We start from the raw sequence: 22690 nt of genomic DNA, 5'->3' as shown, positions 1-22690 counted from the left end.
CTCTCTTTCTCTCAGTCACTCAATTCAGTTCAACTGAGTGTGAGACAGTGGCTATGTGAGGCTTTTCAGCAACACTGCTGGCAGCTTCTTCTGCAATTTCCTTAGTGGTTGTATACTAAAAGAAAATGGGAAGCCCTGCCAAGGTAGGACACAACATTTCCACATAAAATACCCTTCATCTAACCTTTACTTTGGAACAATGCAATACTGTAATTGGTTGCAATAAGCAATTGGCTGTTTTTGAAAAGTGTATAAAAATACAGCACAGACAGGTGTCTGGTTTGCTTCCTCATCCCTAATGTAGGACTTTGGAGAGATCCTCCCTGCCCCATTACGCCTGCTGTGAGTGCTTGGGTGTGGTTAGCCAACTCTGACTAATGTCATAAATCTTATATGGACCCGTGTTCTCTCATTGGCTGGAAGTTTTCCTACTGATGCTCCCGGAACCTAGTGGACATCAAAGGTTCTCTGGCCTTAAGGTCTGTTTAGATTTATATGGTCAAAGTGGACATCCTCTGAAAGGGCTAGGTTGGGGAGACACTCAGGTGTACATACACTTCTGAAAATTGAAACTGAAACTGAAAACTGATCTCATGGAAGGCGAATGAAATGAGACATTAGCTTAGCATATATCGTTTGGCCCCACTTTGCTAAAACATGCAAGAACTTATCAGGTTGTAAAACAGTGCTTCATTAATTCGGGCCACAGGCTAATGAAAACAGGTTTCACAAAAGCATTTCACACAGTACTGAAATGCATCTACTCATGGGTGTGTTTGATCTGATCTGTTCAGGACAGGTTCAATCATATCTGCATTGGACAGATTAACAACAAGTTAATAATAACCACAGCTGATAATAATACATACATTTTTTCCCCATTAAATCCAATCATTAGAAGCCGCACACAAACTCTTAGGTTTGAAAATCTGTATTAGACATTATAAATGTAAATGATGTTGCATGGTGCCCATTAATGCCTGGCATCTTCATGCTAGAAGAATGCAATTGCTCCTTTCCCTCATTGATCAAATTTATGAGCTTCATTGGCAGCACAAGGGAACACAAAGGCATGCATTTTTGTGTCTCTTTCAACATGGCTCCACTTTTGGAGATGAATAAACTCTGCAAAACATGCCTTTCCCTCTCTATTCCAAAAATACCCTCGATGACATCTGTGACAACAACTCACTCATCCTCCAAAAGATTAACTTTGAAGCATCTATTCCCCTGATAACTAAAGGAGATGTTTTTGGAAGCACTTCATAAATGGAGATCATAAAGAAGATCCCAAAACCCCACGGCCAGAAATGAATTTTATTGTATTTGTGAGGATAGTCTTCTTCAGCTGGCTGGAGCATGGATTAATAAATGTGAGGAACATTTCTTCCTCTGTGATCACTCTGAGGGTTACACATCCATGGAAAAGACAGATAGGATCCTGGGCTTCTTCCAGCCCTAAAACCCTGTGAGGTCTGCAACTTTAAATCTGGATTTAACCTGATCACTGACTAAAGCTTCTCAAAACAAGTGAATGGAGAATCCTAGAGAAAGCACTATCCTACCGAGGCAACACGTGCGCCAAAAAGCCCTGGGCATCCACAGTGAACCTCCACATGACTAAGCCAGGACATTTGGCAGAACATTTGGCAGGACACTTTGAGTATGCATGTTCAAGCATAGTTTGGTGGCAACGTTTTTTTTCCACTAAGCTAAAATTCACAAAATGACATGGATTTTTGTAAGACAGCAAGCATGTGCTTGGAGTAGAGGCTGAAAAGTTCTCACTGTTTTTCAGACGAGAAGGAGAAATCTGTTTCATTGGGGATTCTGCTTTATTTTGGTTGAAAGAAGACAATTTACTGGAAAATATATCAGCAATAAGATATTTAACTTGGAGGCAATATATGTGTTAAGAACAACCTGTCAGTACATACTTTCTTACTTTCTATGACTACTTGTACAGACATGCTGGAGGTAGAACTTAGCTTTTGGCTAGCCAGATGTAATTACACTTTTACTGTAATGCAGAAGTCTCATTTAGTTTACTGGTTGTCTAATTGGTGTGTATTACATTTAAGTGACTAAGTGTAAGGAAAAATTACACAAAGGAAAACTTTTAATAGGTTAAAAATTTAACTACTTTCACTTGTAGTGCTTCACATGCTCTAATCACAGCCACTAATGACTTGTAAATCTAACTTAAACGTGATTCAAGGCTTGTCAACTATGAAAACTTTTCAAATGTCTTGTTGATGGAATTGTTGAAATGATTAATTTTTAATATTTTAATGATATATTTTCTTATTCCTAGTTGACATATACTGTATTGTTTATGGTAATTCAGCCAGCGTTCAGTCAGCACCTGTATTTTCCAGCCATTAGACTGACACAGGATGAAGCATATTCATGAAGAAAAAGCTATCATTCCCATCTTACTGAATGAGCTTTAATCATGCTGTACAATTTTCTGCTATATTAATACTCTTTACTGATTCTCGATCCAATCTTGTGATTTAAGAGGCCCTTAGGAACTCAGTGAACCATAATAACAACGAGATGTAAAGGTGAAATCAATCAATAGAATACTGTGCAATTTTTTTTCTATGATTTTTAATATTATTTCTTTTATATTACCTAGTCAGAACAAAAGAGCTAATTTTAGTTTACAGACATTATTTTAAAAAAATAATACAGGGAACTAATGTTGTTTACTGATCTTGTCAATTCTTTATATGTATAAATTTTAGTTTATTATTGTTGAGATCTTTGCTTTATAGCATTTCTTTACATGTGACATCATGTGAAAATTCATAAAAAGAACATCCATAGAATTCTGGATATCCAATTTTAGAACCCAGTGTGTATAGGTGTGGAGGAAGCCTCAGGAGGCAGGCGGAATTTCAGCAGAGCTCTGTGCTCATTTTTATTTCAAAAAAAAAAAAAAAAAAAAAAAAGAGAAATGCATCCCAAAAGGGGCCAGCTTGCAGCTTTCACCTCGTTTACGTTCAAAGTTCAGAATCACACTCCATCCATGCGAGTGAGTGTTTGTGTGTGAGGTGCAAGCTCTGACAGCTATGAGAGTCACTGCTGGTACAAACCCCCTTTCCTGCTGCCACACCGATATAATACCAAAATTCATTTGGGTGAAATGTGATTCAAATACTTAAGTGATCTCAATATCAATGACATCAGAAGTGTAAGGTAAATAAAAGATCAAAGACTAAAGAGATGATTTTTTGTACAAGTCCCTTGTCTGTACTGTTAGTGTCATCTAGTAGAAAGTCAGAAGAGTTAATGAAAAAAAATGAAATGACATAAAAGTTCTTCTTCTCTATGGCATGGAAGAATGATTAAAGTGGAAATAACTGACAATAAGTTTATAGCTCAGGAGATTTATACTTTGATTGACATGAATTACTCAGCAGGGTTTTAAAAAATCTTTAAAAAGTATAAACTATTGAGACTGGAGCAAGTATTCTGGCATTCAGCTGGGTTCTTTTCTTAAAGAAGGGGCTATAGTCCAGGCCTTGGTGTCAGCTCATGGACACAGAAGGATCATTTTTGTCACAATGCATTTTGCCCTTTTTTGCAATGATATTTTTCATGTGTTGGACAGAGCTGCAATTTGTAGTGAATGCAGTAACTAGAAATGACATGATTGCTTAATTTGATCAGTTGATATATTATTTTAATGACAGTAAAGTCCACTTCTGAAAGCCAAGACCATTCCACACATTTAATTTTATGGCAAAACAGATCCACAAAGATCAGTATGAATATACAGTGCCAATCAAAAGTTTTTGATCACCCGGAGTTTCTTTAATGCACTCAAAAACACTGGCCTAAACAATTTCTCCGATTAATTCATTCCATTTGCTTGGCATTGTGCAAGTGTTTTTCACAACTACTTGCTCAATAACTAATGTGGTTTATGAATGCTGTATTGCGTGCATCTCTGAATAGCATTGTCTAATGTGATAAACTGTAAGAGCATGAGAACTGACCGCTTTCTACAGAGTGAGATAGTGCAGAACCTCTATTATGTCATATCGCAGTGCTTATAATGGTTTGGGATTTAGATGTGACCCACACCTCGTTCAGTTTGCAGCTGGACTTCAGTAATTGTGCACCTGCACAAAAAATATAAGTCATAATAATCCATAGTCACACGAATAGAGAGCCTCTAGCTGCACTGATTACCACTGCCTTTCAAATCTTTATACCATGCCAGCACACCCCAAAGTGGGTGTGGCCTAAAACAGAAGCGATTTGATGAGGGAAACACTGAGAAAAAAACAGAGCTATAAATGCCAGTACTGTCAGAATGATCTGTGAATTGTGCCTCTGACGGCCCCTCAACCTTAGGTACATCGCTCTAGTTCATAATTGGTCACACCTAGAGATGTGCATGGGACACATTTTTTAAACCTTCTCTCACGGTTATTATATTTATTTGCACATGACTGCCATATTTTTTAAACTAATTTAGTTGCTTCTATTTCCCAAAATATAAAGAAACTAGCAGCCTAATTTAAAGCACTGCAACCCTGAACAAACAGCATCCTGTTCATATCTGTGTTCCTATCCATTTAGGTTATGTATTTACGTTGCTTGTCCCTGCTAGAAGTCTTCCATATTATCTAAAACCTTGTAAGATAATTTTATTTCAATTATCTTCTGTTATAAACATTACACCCTTTTTATGCCAGCTATGAGGAATGCAGCCAGTAACCCACCTGTCACAATATTTTCACAATGATAAAAACACTAAATATACATCGGCCTGCAGTCAAAAGTCTCACTTTGCTAAACACTGCAGGCTTGTTCTATCCCCTTTCTCAGAAGTGATAAATCACATGCATTTCCTTGTGGTCCACCAGGCCAACAAACTGTCACAGTTCCTGTTATTTCTGGTTCATTTGATTTTCATCTCCACTTTTCTCAATGCTCTAACAAGAAGCTAAAATGATATATAAAGTTATTAATAACACAGAATTCATTAATAATTGTGCTTCTGACAGAAGAGGTTATGTGAGAATTCACAGCTATAGCTGTTAGCTTTTAATAATGTGATGTCATTCCCAGTAGTGGTTCTCCTCGTCAGATTTATTCTGGTTGTAGGAGAACTTAGGAGCAATGCCTGAGATGGTGTGACCATTAACACATTTTTTCTCACTTCTTTCTTCTTTGCTTTTTTAATGTGTTACTCCATATTTATACTTTACTGGGCTACTGATGTCCACCTGAGAGTATCTTCTGTATGCTGTGATCAATATCAAGATATACATGGTATAGCTGTACCCTCAATATGCAGGATGCCGATCACAGTGTAGCATTTCTGTTTGTTCAATAAAGAACCCCTACCATTTGATACATCTAACATCATGTCTGCTTCTGGATGTCTAGGCTTTGAAACTATTTCTAGTAACGTTATCAATAGAATATCAGCCATTTGAAGAAATGTCCCCAAAACACTTTTTCTAATACAATGTATTGAATGTTTGGCTGCTGACATACAGTGTAATGGTGTGTAAATTAATATGAATCAAGGGCTAGGTGTTAAATATGTGAAAGTCTGTTTCTTCCATTTCACCAGCCACTTTATTAGGAATATTCATTCATATATCCAATCTACCAATCATATGGCAGCAGTGCAATGCATAAAATCATGTAGATACTGGTAAGAGCTTCAGTTGAGAATGGGGAAAAATGTGAAGTCATTGACCATGGCATGGCTGCTGGTGGCAGATAGACTGGCTGATTTGACTATTTTAGAAACTGCTGATTTCCTGGGATTTTCATGGGCAGAAATGCCTTGTTGATAAGAGAAGTCAGAATAGAATAGCCAGACTGGTTTGAGCAGAGGTGAGGCTTGTGTGAAACCAGAAGTCTACAACGGAAAAAAAAGCTTATTGAGTTTACTTAATTCAAATGCGTATACATCAGTTCCATGTGAGAGAATTGAGTAATATTAACACAATTTGTTTTCATACATCCAACATGATTTGATCATGTATATTCAAAGCCCTGAATAAAACTGAACACCAAGCTTGCGCAAGAGCTGAGAATAAAACCCAGGTCACTGGCGTTCAGCAAAAACCTCATTACTGCTACGCTATTCTACCACACTACCACAACTATTTTGTTTTCTTGTTTGACTTCTGGTTGGATTGTTGTCTTGTTGCAGGATTGATTATTTCACTTTTGAAATCAGATAAGTTTACATTGTACAATATTTGTGCATTTTTTCCCACCCAGAAACTATGGGGGATGCAAATTTTTGTACTCAACTGTAGCTAGAGATTTATCTAGTTTTTAATTAGCAAAGTATTCTTTTAATTTTTCTTGTGACCATTGTGTTTTTTATTCATGTGATCCTCAGTTTCCCCCCCAGAAGCTCTTAATCAATTTAAGACTGGATGTAAGCAATGTAGATCTCTGAGAAGAGGGCTCATGACCACTGTTGTGAGTAAATTCAGCAAACTGGAGGTCTGTTGATTTGGGGAATTCACTAATTCCTGATGGGGGAAAGGGACATTGAGGCTGGACAGAAGTGATATAGACGTAGCAGTGGAGGAGGAGCCAGAGAGTCACAACAACAGGCATGCATATCTCACAGAGCTTAGAGAACCAGAGAGAGTCAAAGAGAATGAGAAGACTTTGGCAGTGGCAGAGGAAACAAGCAGACAGAGCGAGAGGCAGAGAGACACAGCGTATAAGAGAGGAGAAAAGTGTTACATGATACTCAGGACAACACAGCCGGTGTTCAGCTTGCACAGCAGCAGTTGTGTTGTCTCCATCTATTGCATAATGCTCTCTCTGTCTGTGCTCAGGGTTTCTTTTACTAATCTGCCTGCATTTGTTTGTGTCTGAGTTCAGTGTCAGTGGTTTAGTCCATGCTCATCATTATGTCATCTTTGTGGTACTTATTTTTTGTGACTCTTTGGGGTCAGGTAGCTCTCAGTTTGGGTGCTGGGAATACACATTATCGCTACTTTCATAGGAACTGCTACACCTGCTTCAATGGATACCACACAGGATATGTGGGGACAGGTGAGTTTTATCTATAGTATTACATATGAATAAGGGGTTTAATTGTTGTACTATGAAACAGGCTACATTATAATAATAATCTTTTTTGTTAACCCATTGCCATATGGAGTGAATAATAATACATGAAATTACCAAATCTGCCAATGCAATATGGTAATGTCTTGGCTGTGGCAGTGAAAACATCTGTCAGTTATCAGTTAATAAACCATGGAGGGCTAGAAAAGTCTTGTTTAGGAACAGATGAGAGATGTTTTAGGATATGTCTTAGGATATGTCATATTTGCAAAAGAATAAAAAAAATACTCAGGTATACTGTTTAGCTATAAATACTGAAATTGTAACCCACAGAATGCAATTCAGACTCCATATACTCACTGTAGACCATATATCTGTCTTACTGCATGCTGTAAACAATATTTATTTATATTTAAGTAACTTAAAGTCTACTTATGGTTACTTAAAGTAACTTCACTTACTTAAAGTAGTATACTTATATAAGCAAGAAATAATAGCCTTGGAATCCCTGTGTTGTTGTATAAATGATATATTATTTAGAGATAAATTAAATAATTTTGCACAATTTCTAGTCTTAATACTTATTTTGGACATTTAGGAAATTACTGAGGAAGCTATATATCCAATAGATTATTTGCTCCTGGTTGTAACCATTATACTGTAGTTATGTAAGTTGCATTACCAGAGGAAAATTTATGGACTTAGAGTACAGCAACCACTTTCTTTCTGCTTATTTCATGGCTTTTCAAAGCCTATATAATTACAAACAGACCTAGATCAGTATTAGGATGTTATATTTTGTCATTAGTAAATAAGTGCTAGAAAGATTGTGAAGTAAACAAACACCACGTACGAAGAAGGTTTAATTAGTAGTAAGTAAAAAATGCTGGAAGTCTTAAAAATACCCAGAATCCTAAAAATACCCAGGATGGAAGTCCACTTTTGAGTGGCAAAAAAAAAAGATTTACACTGGACCACATAAAAAAAAATGAAAACAATTATGCTAAACAATTCTCTGATCTGTGACACTAACAAAAGAAGGCACTAAACCAAATAGTTAACATGCTTTTAATTAGCTTTGTATAAGATCAAAGAATCATGAAGAATGTGACAGATGTCATTAGCATTTCTAATCATGCCTAAGGGTTTAAAAGTAATGGTGGAATAATGGATGAACCCTGACATATGGAGAAAGACATGGCACGGTTTCCTGAGTGCTTAGATATCCTCAGCCAACTCTCAGATGCTCTGATTCAAAGCCAATTAAACAAGCATATGCCTGCAGTGCACACTGATTCTGTGAGCCAAGTTAATTCAGTTTGATTTTTTTAGTGAAAGAGGAATTAATTTATTCAATACAATTATTTTTTTATCCTTGTTTTTTTTTTTTTTTTTTTTTTCCTTTTCTGGGCTGTAGATTGCATTGTAAGTCAGAATTTAAGCTGTGAGAAAGGGCACCTCTATTGGTGTAACAGCAGGTGCTGAATTACCACAAATCCATCAGATTACTTTAGCTAAGTGTCAGTTTAACACGGGGATTTGGCTGGATAGGTGTTTGTCTTTGAGATAGAAATGGAAGAAAATGTGTATTTGATTAAAAGGAGACTGCCTGGTATGATCAGTTTGCAGCAGTTGCAGTTTCCTTTTATCTGTCAGCAGTTGGAACTGCATCTTCACACTTTGATTTGTTATGTGCCCTTATTTTTTTACTCCACAAATGTGGTAGACAGACTATGATTTTGGCAGTCTGTAATATCACCTTTTTCTAATCCTTATTCCTCTACAGAACATTTTTGGATAACACCTGCCTGTTTCAGCCTGGACCATGAAATAACCGAAGTCCACTAAAAGTCATCAATGCAATTTATATTTGTATTTGTAGAACACTTTGAAAAACAGACATTGTCACAAAACAGAAATATGGGTCTAGTTATCCCTAATAAGCAAACCAGTAAAAGTGAGTAAAAGTGGCAAAGACAACTTTCTTAGATCCATGAGGAAGAAACACTGAGAGGAACCAGAATCAAAAGAGAATCTTCTCGTGTCTTTCTCGTGTGTCCCGTTAAGATTATTCACTGCATCAGGAACATTAATCATAAGTGCAAATAGTTCCAGGACAAATAAGCAGGGAAGCCATTAAAGAAATAATAGATTTCAGTGGGGCACTTTGATAGAATTTGACTCAAGATATGCGAGCACAGCTTGAGGCTATTTGCTGTTTATCAAGCTTTGCATAAATACAGGTCATTTGAGGGTAGTTTTAAGTTAATCATGGAAAGTGCAATGAGTTGTAATATTTGGTGGATGTATCTATTAGTGCAGGTGTATTGTACACATACAGTATTTGTCAGATTCGGCAAACTATAATGTTTCAGTCCACCACTCACAGACTGTCAGCATCATACCTTACCATGATGCCAAACTGCTCCCATACACCAGACCTTAAAGACTTGGTGTTGATTGTAGCCATTGCTGTTTTTCCTGAGCTACTATGCTAGTATGCTAGAGTATTATCTTGTGAAAAACACTGTGCTTAGGAGCAGCGTGTTTTATTTTAAACCCGCACAGACTCTCCTGATTCAAGATAAAGAGGAAACTCCTTTTTTAGATGAAAGAGTATAGGCTTGATTAAGTTACATATTTATTACACTTCACCTAAAATAAGTATTATTTTATGATGAATAGTTTCCTGTATTATCCAATCTGTTGAATGTGTTCATGGGAGGCAGCAACAAAACATCAATACTACTTTATCCTCCCTCTCCCAGGATTTAACTGTGGTTAATCCTGCAATAAAAGTACATCCCTCTCTCAACACAAGCACTTTTATTGCAGGATTTAACCACAGTTAATTCCTCATCCATGGACATATTCCTACTAAGTGTCATATGAATTGCAAATCATATATACAGGAGTAAAAGCTTCCAGGCCACATATAGCTTCTAACCTATGTCTCACAGTCAATTCATTCATTTCCGGTCTCAGGAGAAACACTAGCATTTGTTTCTCTCTTCCTGGTGTTGTGAATGGACTGTGGTCTTTCCTCTCAGCATGCACCATGCTGCTGCTGTGGACTTTTTCAACCTCCTTCTGGCTCTGGGCCACTGTAATTAAGATTCCATTTGGATCTCCTGGACAGGTGGTCTCCATTACTTTTTAGCAACTATAGCCTTCTCAGGGCTTTTGTGAATCACATTGTGCTTTGGAGACTCCAGATCCTTGAACTCATACACAGCGCATTGCAAATATCAGTCTGTTGGATTTCATTTTTAATCTTTCACTTACTATTGTGAGCTATAATGTACAGTGGCACAGATGATGTCTGACAATCTTTCTGAAATGTATGGTACAATAATATATTCTTTGTATGCTATTTTCATAACATAAATAATACATTATTTGTATCTTTCATTTATGTGAAAGACTTTGCCATGTCATTTTAACTGAATGACTTTGTTTTCTTCCTCCATTGGTGTGAATATTTAATTCTTGGCTGCATGAGAAGAAATGTTGTGTACAGTTTGAAATAATTCTTCTTAATCGTATAATTAATCACCTGAGGCAGTCCTTGGAATGAACACTCACATTTGCCTCAGCTTGGCTAAACATTTCTTAACTAAAATAATTGGTATTAATAAAGACATCACAATTTAGTAAACATGGCAGCATGATGCTGATCCTGAGCTCTGGTTACTGTTTGTGTGGAGATTCCCATGTTATACCCATGTATGTCAGGGCTTCTCTGAGTTCCCCGGGTTCCTCCCACCTCAAAAAACCTGCTGGTAGGTGGATTGGCTACTTTCCATTTCCCCTAGGTGTGAATGAGTGTGCAAAAACATATACATGATGCCTTGCGATGGACCTGCCTCCCATCCAGGGTGTATTCCTTCCTTGTGCTGGTTGTTCTTGGGATAGGCTCTGGACTCGCTGTGAGTTTGACTAAAAAAAAAAAGTGATTGGTGAAGATGAATGAATAAAAATAATAAGCTAGATCAAAGATGTATGCCGGATATTTAAACGTGACAACCAGACAACTTCTGGTTGTTCTTCCTGATGTCTTCTTATTGGCCTAGCATGCAATGGAATGATATATCAACCCATATCATTGTGGAGACACAGGACATTAGGGATCCTGCTTAAACACTACTGTAATCTCTTTTTAGTAAATGATTTATAAATAGGACATTTAATCAGCATTAAAAGCCATAGTCATTTGCCTAGTGATTTTGTTGCTTTAAAGTGACAGTTTAAAATCATTGATGTCTAGTGAACAATTGCTTGACCATTTTGTTTGGTTCGTCTTGCTGAGATCCTCCCTCTAAAACAGCTGTAGGTAAGAAACATGGAACATGAATAAGAAACTGAGGATATTAAACACGGTAGATGAAAGATTAACTGCTAAACACATTTTATCTCATTATGATGAAAAAAAGTCTTAGACTTCCTGTAATTGTCATGCAATATTATCTACATATTAATCTCCCACAGGATACAAGGCATATCATTTCATATTTCTTTGGAAAAAGCAAAACAGATCTAAGTGATGTAATAAATAATTTGATGTCAATTTAAAGTGATAATGATTGCCAGCACATATTTTTTTAAATTGTCCTTCCTTCCGTCACATCATTTAACCTCTAATTGACACATATTTGTAAGCCTAGGAGGAAAATGCAAAACAGATGCAAAGCAAGACACTTACAACGATCAGAAACTGTTCCCTGAAAAACTTTCATTGTAGCCTTCTAAGGATTACTCTGGAGTCAGTTAACAGAGAGAACTGTATCTATTACAAATGTATTACAAATCACTTTTTGGTGCTTGCAATCTCTGTACAGTATGATTCAAAATATAAAGTACAGCTTTATACCTTAAAGATAATAAACTGCGTCTTTCTATGGGATAGCAAATACAAGAGATTTTACCAAGTTTAATATTAAATTGATTGTGTACTACTTATTACAGTTAGGATCACATTAAATTGTCTTTATATGTCTATGTATAATATCCCAAAGTTCTAAGTTGTGTGATTATGCTTAATTATTTCAATCATTGTAAGTGAACCTTTATAAGAGTCTCTTACACTCTTAAACAATTTTCTCTCTAGAGTTCTTTGAATAGTTATGGGTTCTCAGCTTCCGAAAGGGAAAGGCGCTGTTGTATGGTACACATCATTTTTACATTTCTTTGTTTCCCCCTAAAGGAACAAATCAAAGAAATCTTCAGGATTTAAAGAATGTTATGTATATTTAATGATTTTTTCAGTAGATATGTTAACTTTGGTATAGTGCACAAAACTCTCAGTCTGACAAAGTTAGCTCTAAGGAGTAATTCTGACATTCATCCAGCTGTATTTTTTCTATGAATGTGCTTCATCCCTGCTTCTTTTTGAGACAAGACCACCAAGCATCTCTGAATAACTTCCAGAACTTGCCCCCTTCTTTTTTTTTTTTTTTTTAAAAAAGAAACACTACAGAAGTATCTTCAGAGGGAATATGATGTATTTATGACAGCTACCCAGGCATTACTTTAAGCCATTCTCTTCTGTGGTTTCTGTACTATTTCCTGGAAGCAGCTCAAGGTAATCCAAACTAAGTTTTTTTTTCCCCCAGCAGACAGAGGTGTATGTTATATGCAGGATATAAATTTGACATTTTGATCATTGCTGTATGTTGTAATGGTGCTGTTGTGGTGAAAACACTGATCTTGAATAACTGAGGTCTGAGGGTGGTTTAGATTTGGCAGTAAACTGGACGAGCCAGGACAGACTGTAGTGTAGGCATTACGTAGAGAACTATTGAGAGAAAGAGAATTAGAGCATGATCTAATTATAGATTTTGCTTTAGTGACACTCTAACCAGCCATCTTTAAATATCCCTTAGGATTCAATTAATAGTTTATATTGTTCTCCAGTGGTGCATTAAGGAATCTACTAACCTGTTTGCTTACAGTTTAGTATTTCAGCAGGGGCTTAGAGCAGTGTTAGTTTTGGAGCCTGTTAGCAACTGCAGCTATATTAAGGGGCTGAATGGTTGTACATGTGTTTCAGCCCTGGAAACAACTTGTTAATTTGAGCCATACAAATTGTCTGTCAGAACTCTGAAAGATTCATTGTTTTGTTTTTGGAGAATCTGAACAAAAAAACAGTATTTATCCAGATAACATGGTTTGAGCTCAACAAAACATATTTAGATACATGATCTAGTCTTTGATTGCTGTCCTAATTGTTTATCTACAGATGTCAATGAGTGCCAGGTCCATAATGGAGGCTGCCAGCACAGATGTGTGAACACCAGAGGCTCCTACTACTGTGAATGCAACCCAGGCTTCCGTCTACACATCGATGGGCGAACTTGTATCGGTGAGTGAGGCACAGGTTTCACAAGAGGCCAGTACCACAGCTGACAGACTGGCGACTGGCCTTGGCTTGAACTTCTGGACTCTGTCACCACTATCCCCCACTATCCACAATCCAAAGGCTGATTACTTTCAAAGCTGATATAGGACTCCACCTTCAGCTCTGTGTATGAGAAGAAATGAAAGCACTATTTGTTTTCATACTAGCTGAATGTTTCCTACTGTTCTGTACTGTACAGCCCTTGTTATAGTCTATTTGGGGCAGCGAGCAGTGAGGTTGAGCAGTGTTTCGTTTCATATATCTTATTTGTTCTTCAGCCAACTACTGCTCTACATTTGATGAAGAAGGTGTCAGACTAACACCTCATTCTGAGTTAACACACTGCCCCACATAATGACCAAAACTGATTCGTCATCCTTCTCTCTAGTTTTAGACAGACACCATTTTGGTTAGATTCACATCTCCCTGTGTGGCACTGTCTAAAGACATTGCCACACAGGGAGATGTGAATCCACTTCCAATGTTCCTAAATGTGGCTTAAAGGCCATTCTTCTGGACCCAAGAAGATTTTTTACCCATGTGCATTTAATTACACAAAAAAAACTCTTTCCTTCTTTGACATATTTACTTATGGAGGATTTTTATGACTTTCTGATGTCATTTTTAAGATGAGGATGTGGTTTACAGCTTTAATCATGACATTCTCTCAAGACTCAAGTTGTTAGCTATTACTGTAAAGCAGCTGTCATTTGTTTAGGTGAAAAAAGAGGACATTCATTTTGAGTTGAGAAAAGTTGAGAGATGGCCTCAATATATCCAGTTCCACTGGCTTCCATTTGCCATTGATGAATTTTGTATCCTGGAAGCAAGCCTCTGTGTTTAAACACTTTAATATAATAGGCATTCATTCATCTGCTGCTCTGCTGTGGATTTGAAGCAGTAGCTGTACTGTGTCTCTGAGAGTATCTAGATGCTCCAGACTCCTCCACTGGGATGAGGTCCTAAGCTGTTTCAGTAAATGTGAGGAGTCCAGGGCTGTGAGCCCAGGTTCATTCCAAAAGCCAGTGTGCTGACTGAGTGAGGGAACCAGCTGGGATCGGTTAAACCACAGAAGGATATGCTAATTAATCACAGACTGTTGGATCATTTGGTGTGCATAATGTTCCCTCAAAAAGCTGGCAATCATCCCGATGTCTTGTATCAGATATCCATAAAGCTTTTAAAGCCAACAGGTAGGGGCTTAATAACTCTGCTGTAAGCCACATATTTTCTTCTGCAGAATGGGGTACTACTTTTTACTCTTGGAAACATTCTCTTATCCAGGCTTCTGTTTCTAATTTGGAATACCACAAGGTATATCTCCATCCAGCCTCAAAACACTGACATTATTATTTTCTTTCTTATTTGGATAAAATTTGGATGCATGATGACAGATACCAGATAGATACACCAGGCAGATACACACATACCTTGTGTGCATAACAAATGTGAACAGTCTGTTGTATTGCTTTTAAGATCACACTTTCTGCATTTTCAGCACTTTCCATTACTTTCAAATATGTGCTTAATGTCTTGTGTATTTACCAGCCTTTCAGCTGTAACCTTTTTTTGACCCTGTGTAATGGCTCCTGGTCAAATGATTCTAGAAAATCTTTTTCCTGATTCCTGACTCAGGAAAACTAAAAGGCTACTATAATTAAAATAAAGCCCCAAAGGAATAAGCCCCAGCTGAAAAGCATCATTAACAAAAAGCTAATGCCAGTGTATAAAAACCCTGCAATCACACCTTTTAGGAATCAACAGTGCAGTGCTAAACAATGAATAGAGAGCTGAGGGTGTGACAGGTGTCACTGGTACAAATCATAGATAATTGAGCATCATACTGTCATGATTACAGGAGTGGGTGACATAGGGGTGGACAAAGAGGCAAGCTAGTAATGTTCACACACTGTATAAACACAGTGCGCTTTACTCACCTTGACTCTACACTTTTCAGCTTCTGTTTAATGGGTTTTAATGGTGCAGTGCAGGACAATTTACTGCATTGTTTTACCCTGTTATTAGAAGTTTCAGTCCACTCTCAGGCAAAAACATACTAAAGTGTACCATTGTTTGTCACTGCATTCTCAAGCAAAAAAGGTACTAAATTGTACCTATCTTGAATGCTATAGTTGTACCTTTGTGTCTTTCACCTAGAAATAGTATACCTTTAAAAAGATTTAAGGTACATAACTGCACCATAATTACTTTCTAGAGCAAAGCTTTAAAGGTATATACTATATGCATCGTTCTAGGTTAAAGGTACAAAAGGTGTATGTTTGAGGGTACCCAGCAACAAGGAGAAGTACAGTTTAGTACCCTTCTTTGGGAACCTCAAGGACACAACTCTTCTACCTTATGTGTTTATTTTTTACCTAGGAAAGGTAATGTATTTTAACCTTATTTAAACTAGAAACATAGTCCTTATGGTCTAATTACATGCATCAAGTGAGTTTTAAAGGTATATTACATTTACATTTTGTTAGGAAAGATATTAGAGATGTTATGTTATTGTGTCCCACCCCAGTGAAAGGCAATGGTACTGTTTACATACTTTTTTGAGGGTGCCGAATTGCAGGGTCACTAGAGATCACATTTAGTGCCAAGTGGAGATGAGAAACATGTTGAATTTGTTCACCATGGCCACCATTATCAGTATTTTAGTAAGGAAACAATAATGCAGTCAGTTTGTTTTTGCTAGGCTTTAAAGAAGTGAACAGAATGGCATTTGTACAGTCCCACAGAAATCCAGTAACAGCTGTAGCCAACAGTTGTCCAAACAATGATCTGAATAATAGAATTACATCTGAAATAGTTTCTATGCAGGTCTTTTTAGGAGCTTGTAAACAGGTCATAGGCTTACTATTGTCCTATTGGGGTGAAGATAAAATGCCAAATACAGCCTTTTAATGTTAACGTCAAGATTTGTAGGACACATACTGTATCATTAGAATATACAGTGTACAGTCCTGTCAGTGTTTATTTTACATTATTCTTATCTAAATAGCTGTGCATTAGTGGATAATCTCTCACTCTGGTTCCTGTGTGTAACTGTCACTCTGTGCTTCTCAGCTGTGCTCTCCTGTGCTATTAGTAATGGAGGCTGTGAACAGCAGTGTGTACAGCTCTCTCCTGCCCACTTCCAGTGTCGCTGCAGACATAACTACCAGCTTACTGCAGATGGCAAGCACTGCAAATGTAAGTGCCCATCACTCTTTTTTTTTTCCATACAGCTTGCATTTGGGAACTGCCTACTGCATACATACAGGTATGGCTATACACAGGACAATAACAGATTTTTAATGCAAAATAGAAAGACTTGGCTAAATAGTTGCCGAGGCCAGGTTAAAGAATGATATTTGGAAAGTGATAATAGAGAAGGAAAACTTGTTTTCTTTTTCCCAATAAGGAAAAAAAGGTATGGTGATCATGTCATATATCATTAAATATAAAAATAATTAATACATGTTTAATTAATACATCACTCACTCATTCGTTCACTCACTATTAGTAGCCGCTTTATTCTGGTCAGTGTCATGTTGGATCCAGAGTCTATCCAGGGAACATGTGGCATGAGGCAGGAAGACACCCTGGATGCGACCCCTTGGATGGGATGCCTGCCTATAGGCTCTTACCACATGACTTAATATTGCTGTATTGTATTTAATTTATTCATACTCCTGAACAATGCTATCAAGACTGATACACTATCTTAATAAAAAGTTTGTAAAGCTAGACGGTTGGGTAACATTTCCTGATTTCCTGATGACATTGACACATCAGTAACAAATAACAAAGCTAAGACTCAGCTGAAGTAATTTATTGGGTTGGAAAACAGAGCTTAGTTGGCTGAGAGTGAAGTGCACAAATATTAAATGTGTTAAATTGCTGTGTGTTTTGGCATGCTTTGAAATTGTTGCAATTTCCTCCGAAAAGCACTTACATTATTCAGCTTCATCTTCTTGGCAAACAAAGGGTCTGCGTCCATGTGCCTGCCAAAATGCACTTCCACTTTAGAGTCCATTGTTCCCCAGTAAACACTACCGGTTTGAATTAGTTGGAGACACGCAGTCGGTAATGATTGTCCTCCAGAGGGAAGAACAGTCTATAAATGATCTGGAAGATAAATGATGGAGTGCTGCAAAAATGAAATGGATTGCACTCTGATACCTGATTGCTCCCTGGATATTGCACAAATACAACAGGATATAAATAAATATTATGGTGGTGTTGATTTTGTATTTGATTCTTAACGGAAATTTACACAGCTGGGATCTCCAAAGTGTGAAATCTTTTGACGATGATTTTCTCAACACTGATAATGGCTTTGCCAAGCAACAGATAGCATTGTGTTTTTTTTTTTTAATTCAAATATAAAAGGTATACGGAAAATTTTGTGTATATTGTATCTACAAAATGTGTATTATGTTTTTTAACAGTTCATCCTATATGACATGATTTAATAAAAAAAATCAGATAATTTATACAATTCATACAATCATAAGAATAAAATATAAATAGATATCATAAATAGTTCTCTGTGACATTCTTTCTACATTTTTTGTTTGTTTTACATTTTTTAAAATTCCTGTTTAATATATATATATATATATATATATATATATATATATATATATATATATATATATATATATTTTTTTTTTTTTTTTTTTTTTACTTCAAACCCTTTATCATTAATGTTTATTATTTTATTATTAGTTTTTATTCAGGTATTTTCCTTAAACCATATTAGTCAGAAACTACAGTATGTACAGTACTTACATGTGTCCTGGGAGTTCAGGCACTTTCAGGCACTTTTTTTCCCTGCCTTTAAAAATAAACACCAGCTTCTTCCTTTAGTAACTTCTTTTTACTTCCAGATATTAGTCATCTGAAAATTCCTTGAGAGGATGAAATGCAGCCTGCTCACAGTGCAGAACTGCTAGTAATTATACTATTTATGCAATAAGACACACAACTACTCTCTGATTTAGCCCTGAATTATTATGGTACCCAATTAACCAGTTGTTTGGAATGTGTGTGAGAAATCTGTGAGACACAGAGAAAGTTTGCCAAGAAAGTTTTCTCAGATAAAGGAAGAAAAGGTAGAAAAGTTTTACAGTGCGAAAATGCTAAGATCACAGTATTAGTGTATTTCTTATTAAATTACAGTATGTGCTCTAATGGTAGCCTGCTTCTCTTACAGTGAGAAACCCATGCGCTGAGAGGAACGGTGGCTGTATGCACACATGTCATAATGTAGGCCTTCGTGCCCAGTGTGCTTGCCGCACAGGCTACAGCCTGGCTCAGGATCACAAGAGCTGTGAAGGTAAATGGCTCTGGCATGAATAACTGAAAGCTTTTTCCACCCTGTAGCTCACTTCACTTATTTTGCTGTGGAAAGCTCTTTAATAAGGAACATCCTTTCTTTAATGGATCCTTTTGGGGAAATTTCATTCCATTGGTTTTGGAACATTTGGAAAGATGGAAATATAGTGTTTTATTTGGGAAAGGAAAACAACGTTGAATGAATGTGAGATGGGTTCATCTTCTCACCAGGGATTGATAAAACTGGCTAGTAGAGGTTTAAATCCTGTGCCAGAATTACTTTTGGCCTAAAGGTATGTTGAGCTCGCCAGTCAGGTGTTAAAAGGCGGTACGCTGAGATCTGAGCTTAGATCCTATCTATACAGTAAAACATTGGAGAAGATATTTCTGTTTATAGTAAGGGTGATTCATCGGGTTTTAAGAAACCACACTTGAAATAGATTTGAAATAATTCTATGCAGGATTTCCAACCTTCTGTATTCTACCCCATTAAAGCAATTCTCATAATTTAACCTGCAAAAACAGTAAGTTCAGAACTGTTGTATTTTTTGGGTTTCAGACATTGATGAATGTGAAACTGGACAGGCTGCATGTGCTCATGATTGCAGAAACAGCCCAGGTTCCTTCTCCTGCATCTGTAACCCTGGATATGAACTAGGCTCGGATGGCAGGAAGTGCTACCGTGGGTAACCTACAAAATACTCGTAGCGAAGATCAGTTTAGGTGATTTGATCCGTATACTGTCATGGTCTTTTTGGTTCTTGTATACCGTCTGACAGGCATTGAAATGGAGATAGTGAACAGTTGTGAGTCTGGGAATGGAGGCTGCTCACATCAGTGTCAGCACGGAACACAAGGACCTGTATGTAGCTGTAACCATGGTTACCAACTTGATGAGGACCTCAAGACTTGTTCAGGTGAACAGATGTTTTAAATACATATGTTTATGTATATGATTTGCCTGCATTATGCATTATGCCACAGTGAGACGAGGTTTGCTACAATAGTTGGGTCCTATTAGGTATGTTTAGACTTCTCAAAAAATGTTCAAAATTATATATATATATATATATATATATATATATATATATATACATACACACACACACAATGGAAATGAGAGGAAATGACAAGGAAGTGAGAGCTGAAAAATATTATTTGACTATGTGATGAATTGGTTGAACTCCCCAAGTCTGAGCTCTCCAAGCTTTCATATGGTGTATGAATGGGACCCCATGGAAATTCATGATACTCAAACTTAACCTACGATTATAGACCCTGAAAGCTCATAATGTTTCACATGAAGTGCACACTACACCCCTATAAAATTCTCACAAAAACCATTGGATGCTATAGGTCTTCTATGAAATTTCTCCAATCACTTATTAAAAATATGAAATTTAATTCCATATGAGACATTGACTGTTATGCTTTACTTAATTATTCTTATTATTATTACTTAATTAATTATTGACCAATTCAGTTGGATTGTGAGATAACAGCAATGCAGTATGAACTCCAATTAAAATCCCATATTTATCTGGCCCCAATCCAATATGGAACTCCAATTAAATATCCAAATCTTCACAGGAATTCCCTGTGAATTTCCTGTAATGGGAGGGCATAAACATGAGTGTAAACTTTCAGTTTAAGTGAAATTTTCATGTTTGAAAACACAGTCACAAGGACATCTTGTAGTAGCAGAAATATACTGATATCCTTGCTTTTATTTGAAGCCAGGTGATTTCTTTAAGACTACATGGGAACCCCAGCTTCCCCTAAAATTTAATAAAAATGCGGCAATAAAATGTTTTTATATTAAATGTAGAAATGTGTCTATTAGTCAACACTCTTGGTGAAATTCAATATTTAGGCACATTAGATGATCAAGTATCTCCCTGCAGTACCGCTCTGTTTGTTCATTTAACACAAACTGTTTTTGGTGGACAGCACAGCCTACATGAAAATGTCCTTTGAAGCCCCTGACACATTGCTGATAGAAACCTGGCCTCTGTGGGCTTTTTGGGTCCCACCCAGACTCAATGCATCTCTTGGGGTGAATGGGAGTGTGAGTTTCGCATAGAAAAAAAATTGGACAATTTATTGGACAATGTGCTCTTTACTTGTCCTGACTGGACACACAGGTTATCCATGTGATGATTGGGAGATCTCTCAAACGGGTGGAACCTCGAAACCAACTTCCAGTCACTGATACATTAAAGAACATGATTGATATCTCAGAATAAAACATATTGGCAACAGTCAGACTGAGGGCTCAGAGATGCAACAGTGGCCAGCAGGCTTACCAAATAACAGTTTTCGCAACTTGTATACTTGTAACTTGTTATTTTATCTTTGTAATTGTTAACTATTGTAAATATGGTAAAACTTATAAGTATAAGGTTATGTTTGATTAAATGAGTTTGCTCCTAATTTTATTTGTTTAATTATAGGTCTAGCTACCTAGCTGTCACCACCTTCTTCAGTGAAGTTTAACCAGCCAGTTAGCAGTTTAGCTGCCTTTTAGCATGACATGGCAGACACTATTAATTTTGTCAACCTGATTCTGGAAAAGTTTTTTGATGCTCTTACTTACTTATGAGGAAAGACTGAGAATTAAACAGGAGGCCAGACTAGCAGAACACACACAGATATAATGTACACTGTAAATATATGTACTTCAATACCAGACACCTGTGCTTCTCCTATTTAAAAACAAAACAAAACAAAACACCAGCTACCACTGTATTGTGATATATTAGAAAATTCATATTTTTTACACAGTGACTCCTTCTACTTGGCCAGCTAGACTATGGCAGTCCATATTACTATAATTCTACAGTCTATTATATTTTGATTGGTAGCTTTCTCTGTGAGTGATGTATGGGATTTTCTCTCCATTCAGAAAGAAAAGCTGCTCATTTCTCTGACTGGAAATATGCTTTAGTAAACTTTCCTGGCCTGAAGGGTCAACCTGCGATAGTGACACATAGTCTTGCTTGATGTGTTGTGTTTGAGCAGATTCACCAGGGCTATTTGCTGTTGTTTTTCAGACTTGGATGAATGTCTAGAGGAGAGTTCATGCTGTGAACAGGACTGCACCAACTATCCTGGTGGCTATGAATGTTACTGCAGGGCAGGATACCGACTCAACTCAGATGGATGTGGATGTGATGGTACATAGCTGCTTTGTTCATTGTTAAACCTCAGACATTTCTATACAAAATACATGAATCCTCATGCCTTGTTGAGTTGAACAGGTGAATGTTTTAGTATGAATGTATGTATGTAAGTATGTATGTTTTAATCCATTTTGACAGATGTAGATGAGTGTTTGTCTGATAATGGAGGCTGTGAGCATACGTGTCAGAACACAGCCGGGTCTTACCAGTGCTTCTGTCATCTGGGACATCGTCTGGCTGACGACAGACACTCCTGCATCCGTAGGTTCAGTGTCCTAAATGCATTTGAGGAAATTCTGCTATGATATACTACAATATACTATATATATTTAAAGTCTCACATATGACACATATAATATGCCTCTGTCTCCTCCTTTGCATGTTTGTCCAGCTCTCGAGAGGGCAGTAGAAGCACTGTCTTTTGAAGCACTGTCTCGCCGTGTGATGGTAGAGAACCCATTTTCAAAGTTTACTCTGCTGCAGGACTACCCTCAGCCTCTAGAGCATTATGACGATTACGAAGAGTACACCTTTGGAGAACTGCGGGCAGAGAAAACTATCATTGAGAAATTTGGTCAGTCGCTGAAGGTTTCAAAGATGTCTTTTGTCTTTTTTGCCTATGATCCTTTTCTTGGTCATCTTTTTAACAGCCCTGTTTGTCTTAAAGCATATTCAGTAGCATGGGTAACCATGGATTATTCAGGAATTATAC

At 37.0% G+C, this 22690-nt stretch overlaps 1 protein-coding gene across 2 annotated transcripts in view; it reads left to right on the top strand.

The window, feature by feature from the left end:
• The first annotated feature begins 6636 nt into the window (after positions 1-6636).
• The window catches only part of megf6a (multiple EGF-like-domains 6a), a 29870-nt gene continuing 13816 nt past the window's right edge, over positions 6637-22690 (top strand). For both annotated transcript variants that reach the window (XM_026921175.3, XM_026921174.3), the window contains exons 1-9: positions 6637-7056; positions 13310-13432; positions 16541-16666; positions 18675-18797; positions 19356-19478; positions 19576-19713; positions 21850-21972; positions 22117-22239; positions 22370-22552. In XM_026921175.3, the coding sequence (XP_026776976.3) occupies positions 6900-7056; positions 13310-13432; positions 16541-16666; positions 18675-18797; positions 19356-19478; positions 19576-19713; positions 21850-21972; positions 22117-22239; positions 22370-22552 (1219 nt within the window). In that variant the 5' untranslated portion in view covers positions 6637-6899. The remainder of the gene's footprint in view (positions 7057-13309; positions 13433-16540; positions 16667-18674; positions 18798-19355; positions 19479-19575; positions 19714-21849; positions 21973-22116; positions 22240-22369; positions 22553-22690) is intronic.

The sequence above is a fragment of the Pangasianodon hypophthalmus genome, chromosome 16 (assembly GCF_027358585.1).
Source record: "Pangasianodon hypophthalmus isolate fPanHyp1 chromosome 16, fPanHyp1.pri, whole genome shotgun sequence".
NCBI classification, from domain to species: Eukaryota; Metazoa; Chordata; class Actinopteri; order Siluriformes; family Pangasiidae; genus Pangasianodon; species Pangasianodon hypophthalmus.
This window is presented reverse-complemented; position numbering and strand designations above follow the sequence as displayed.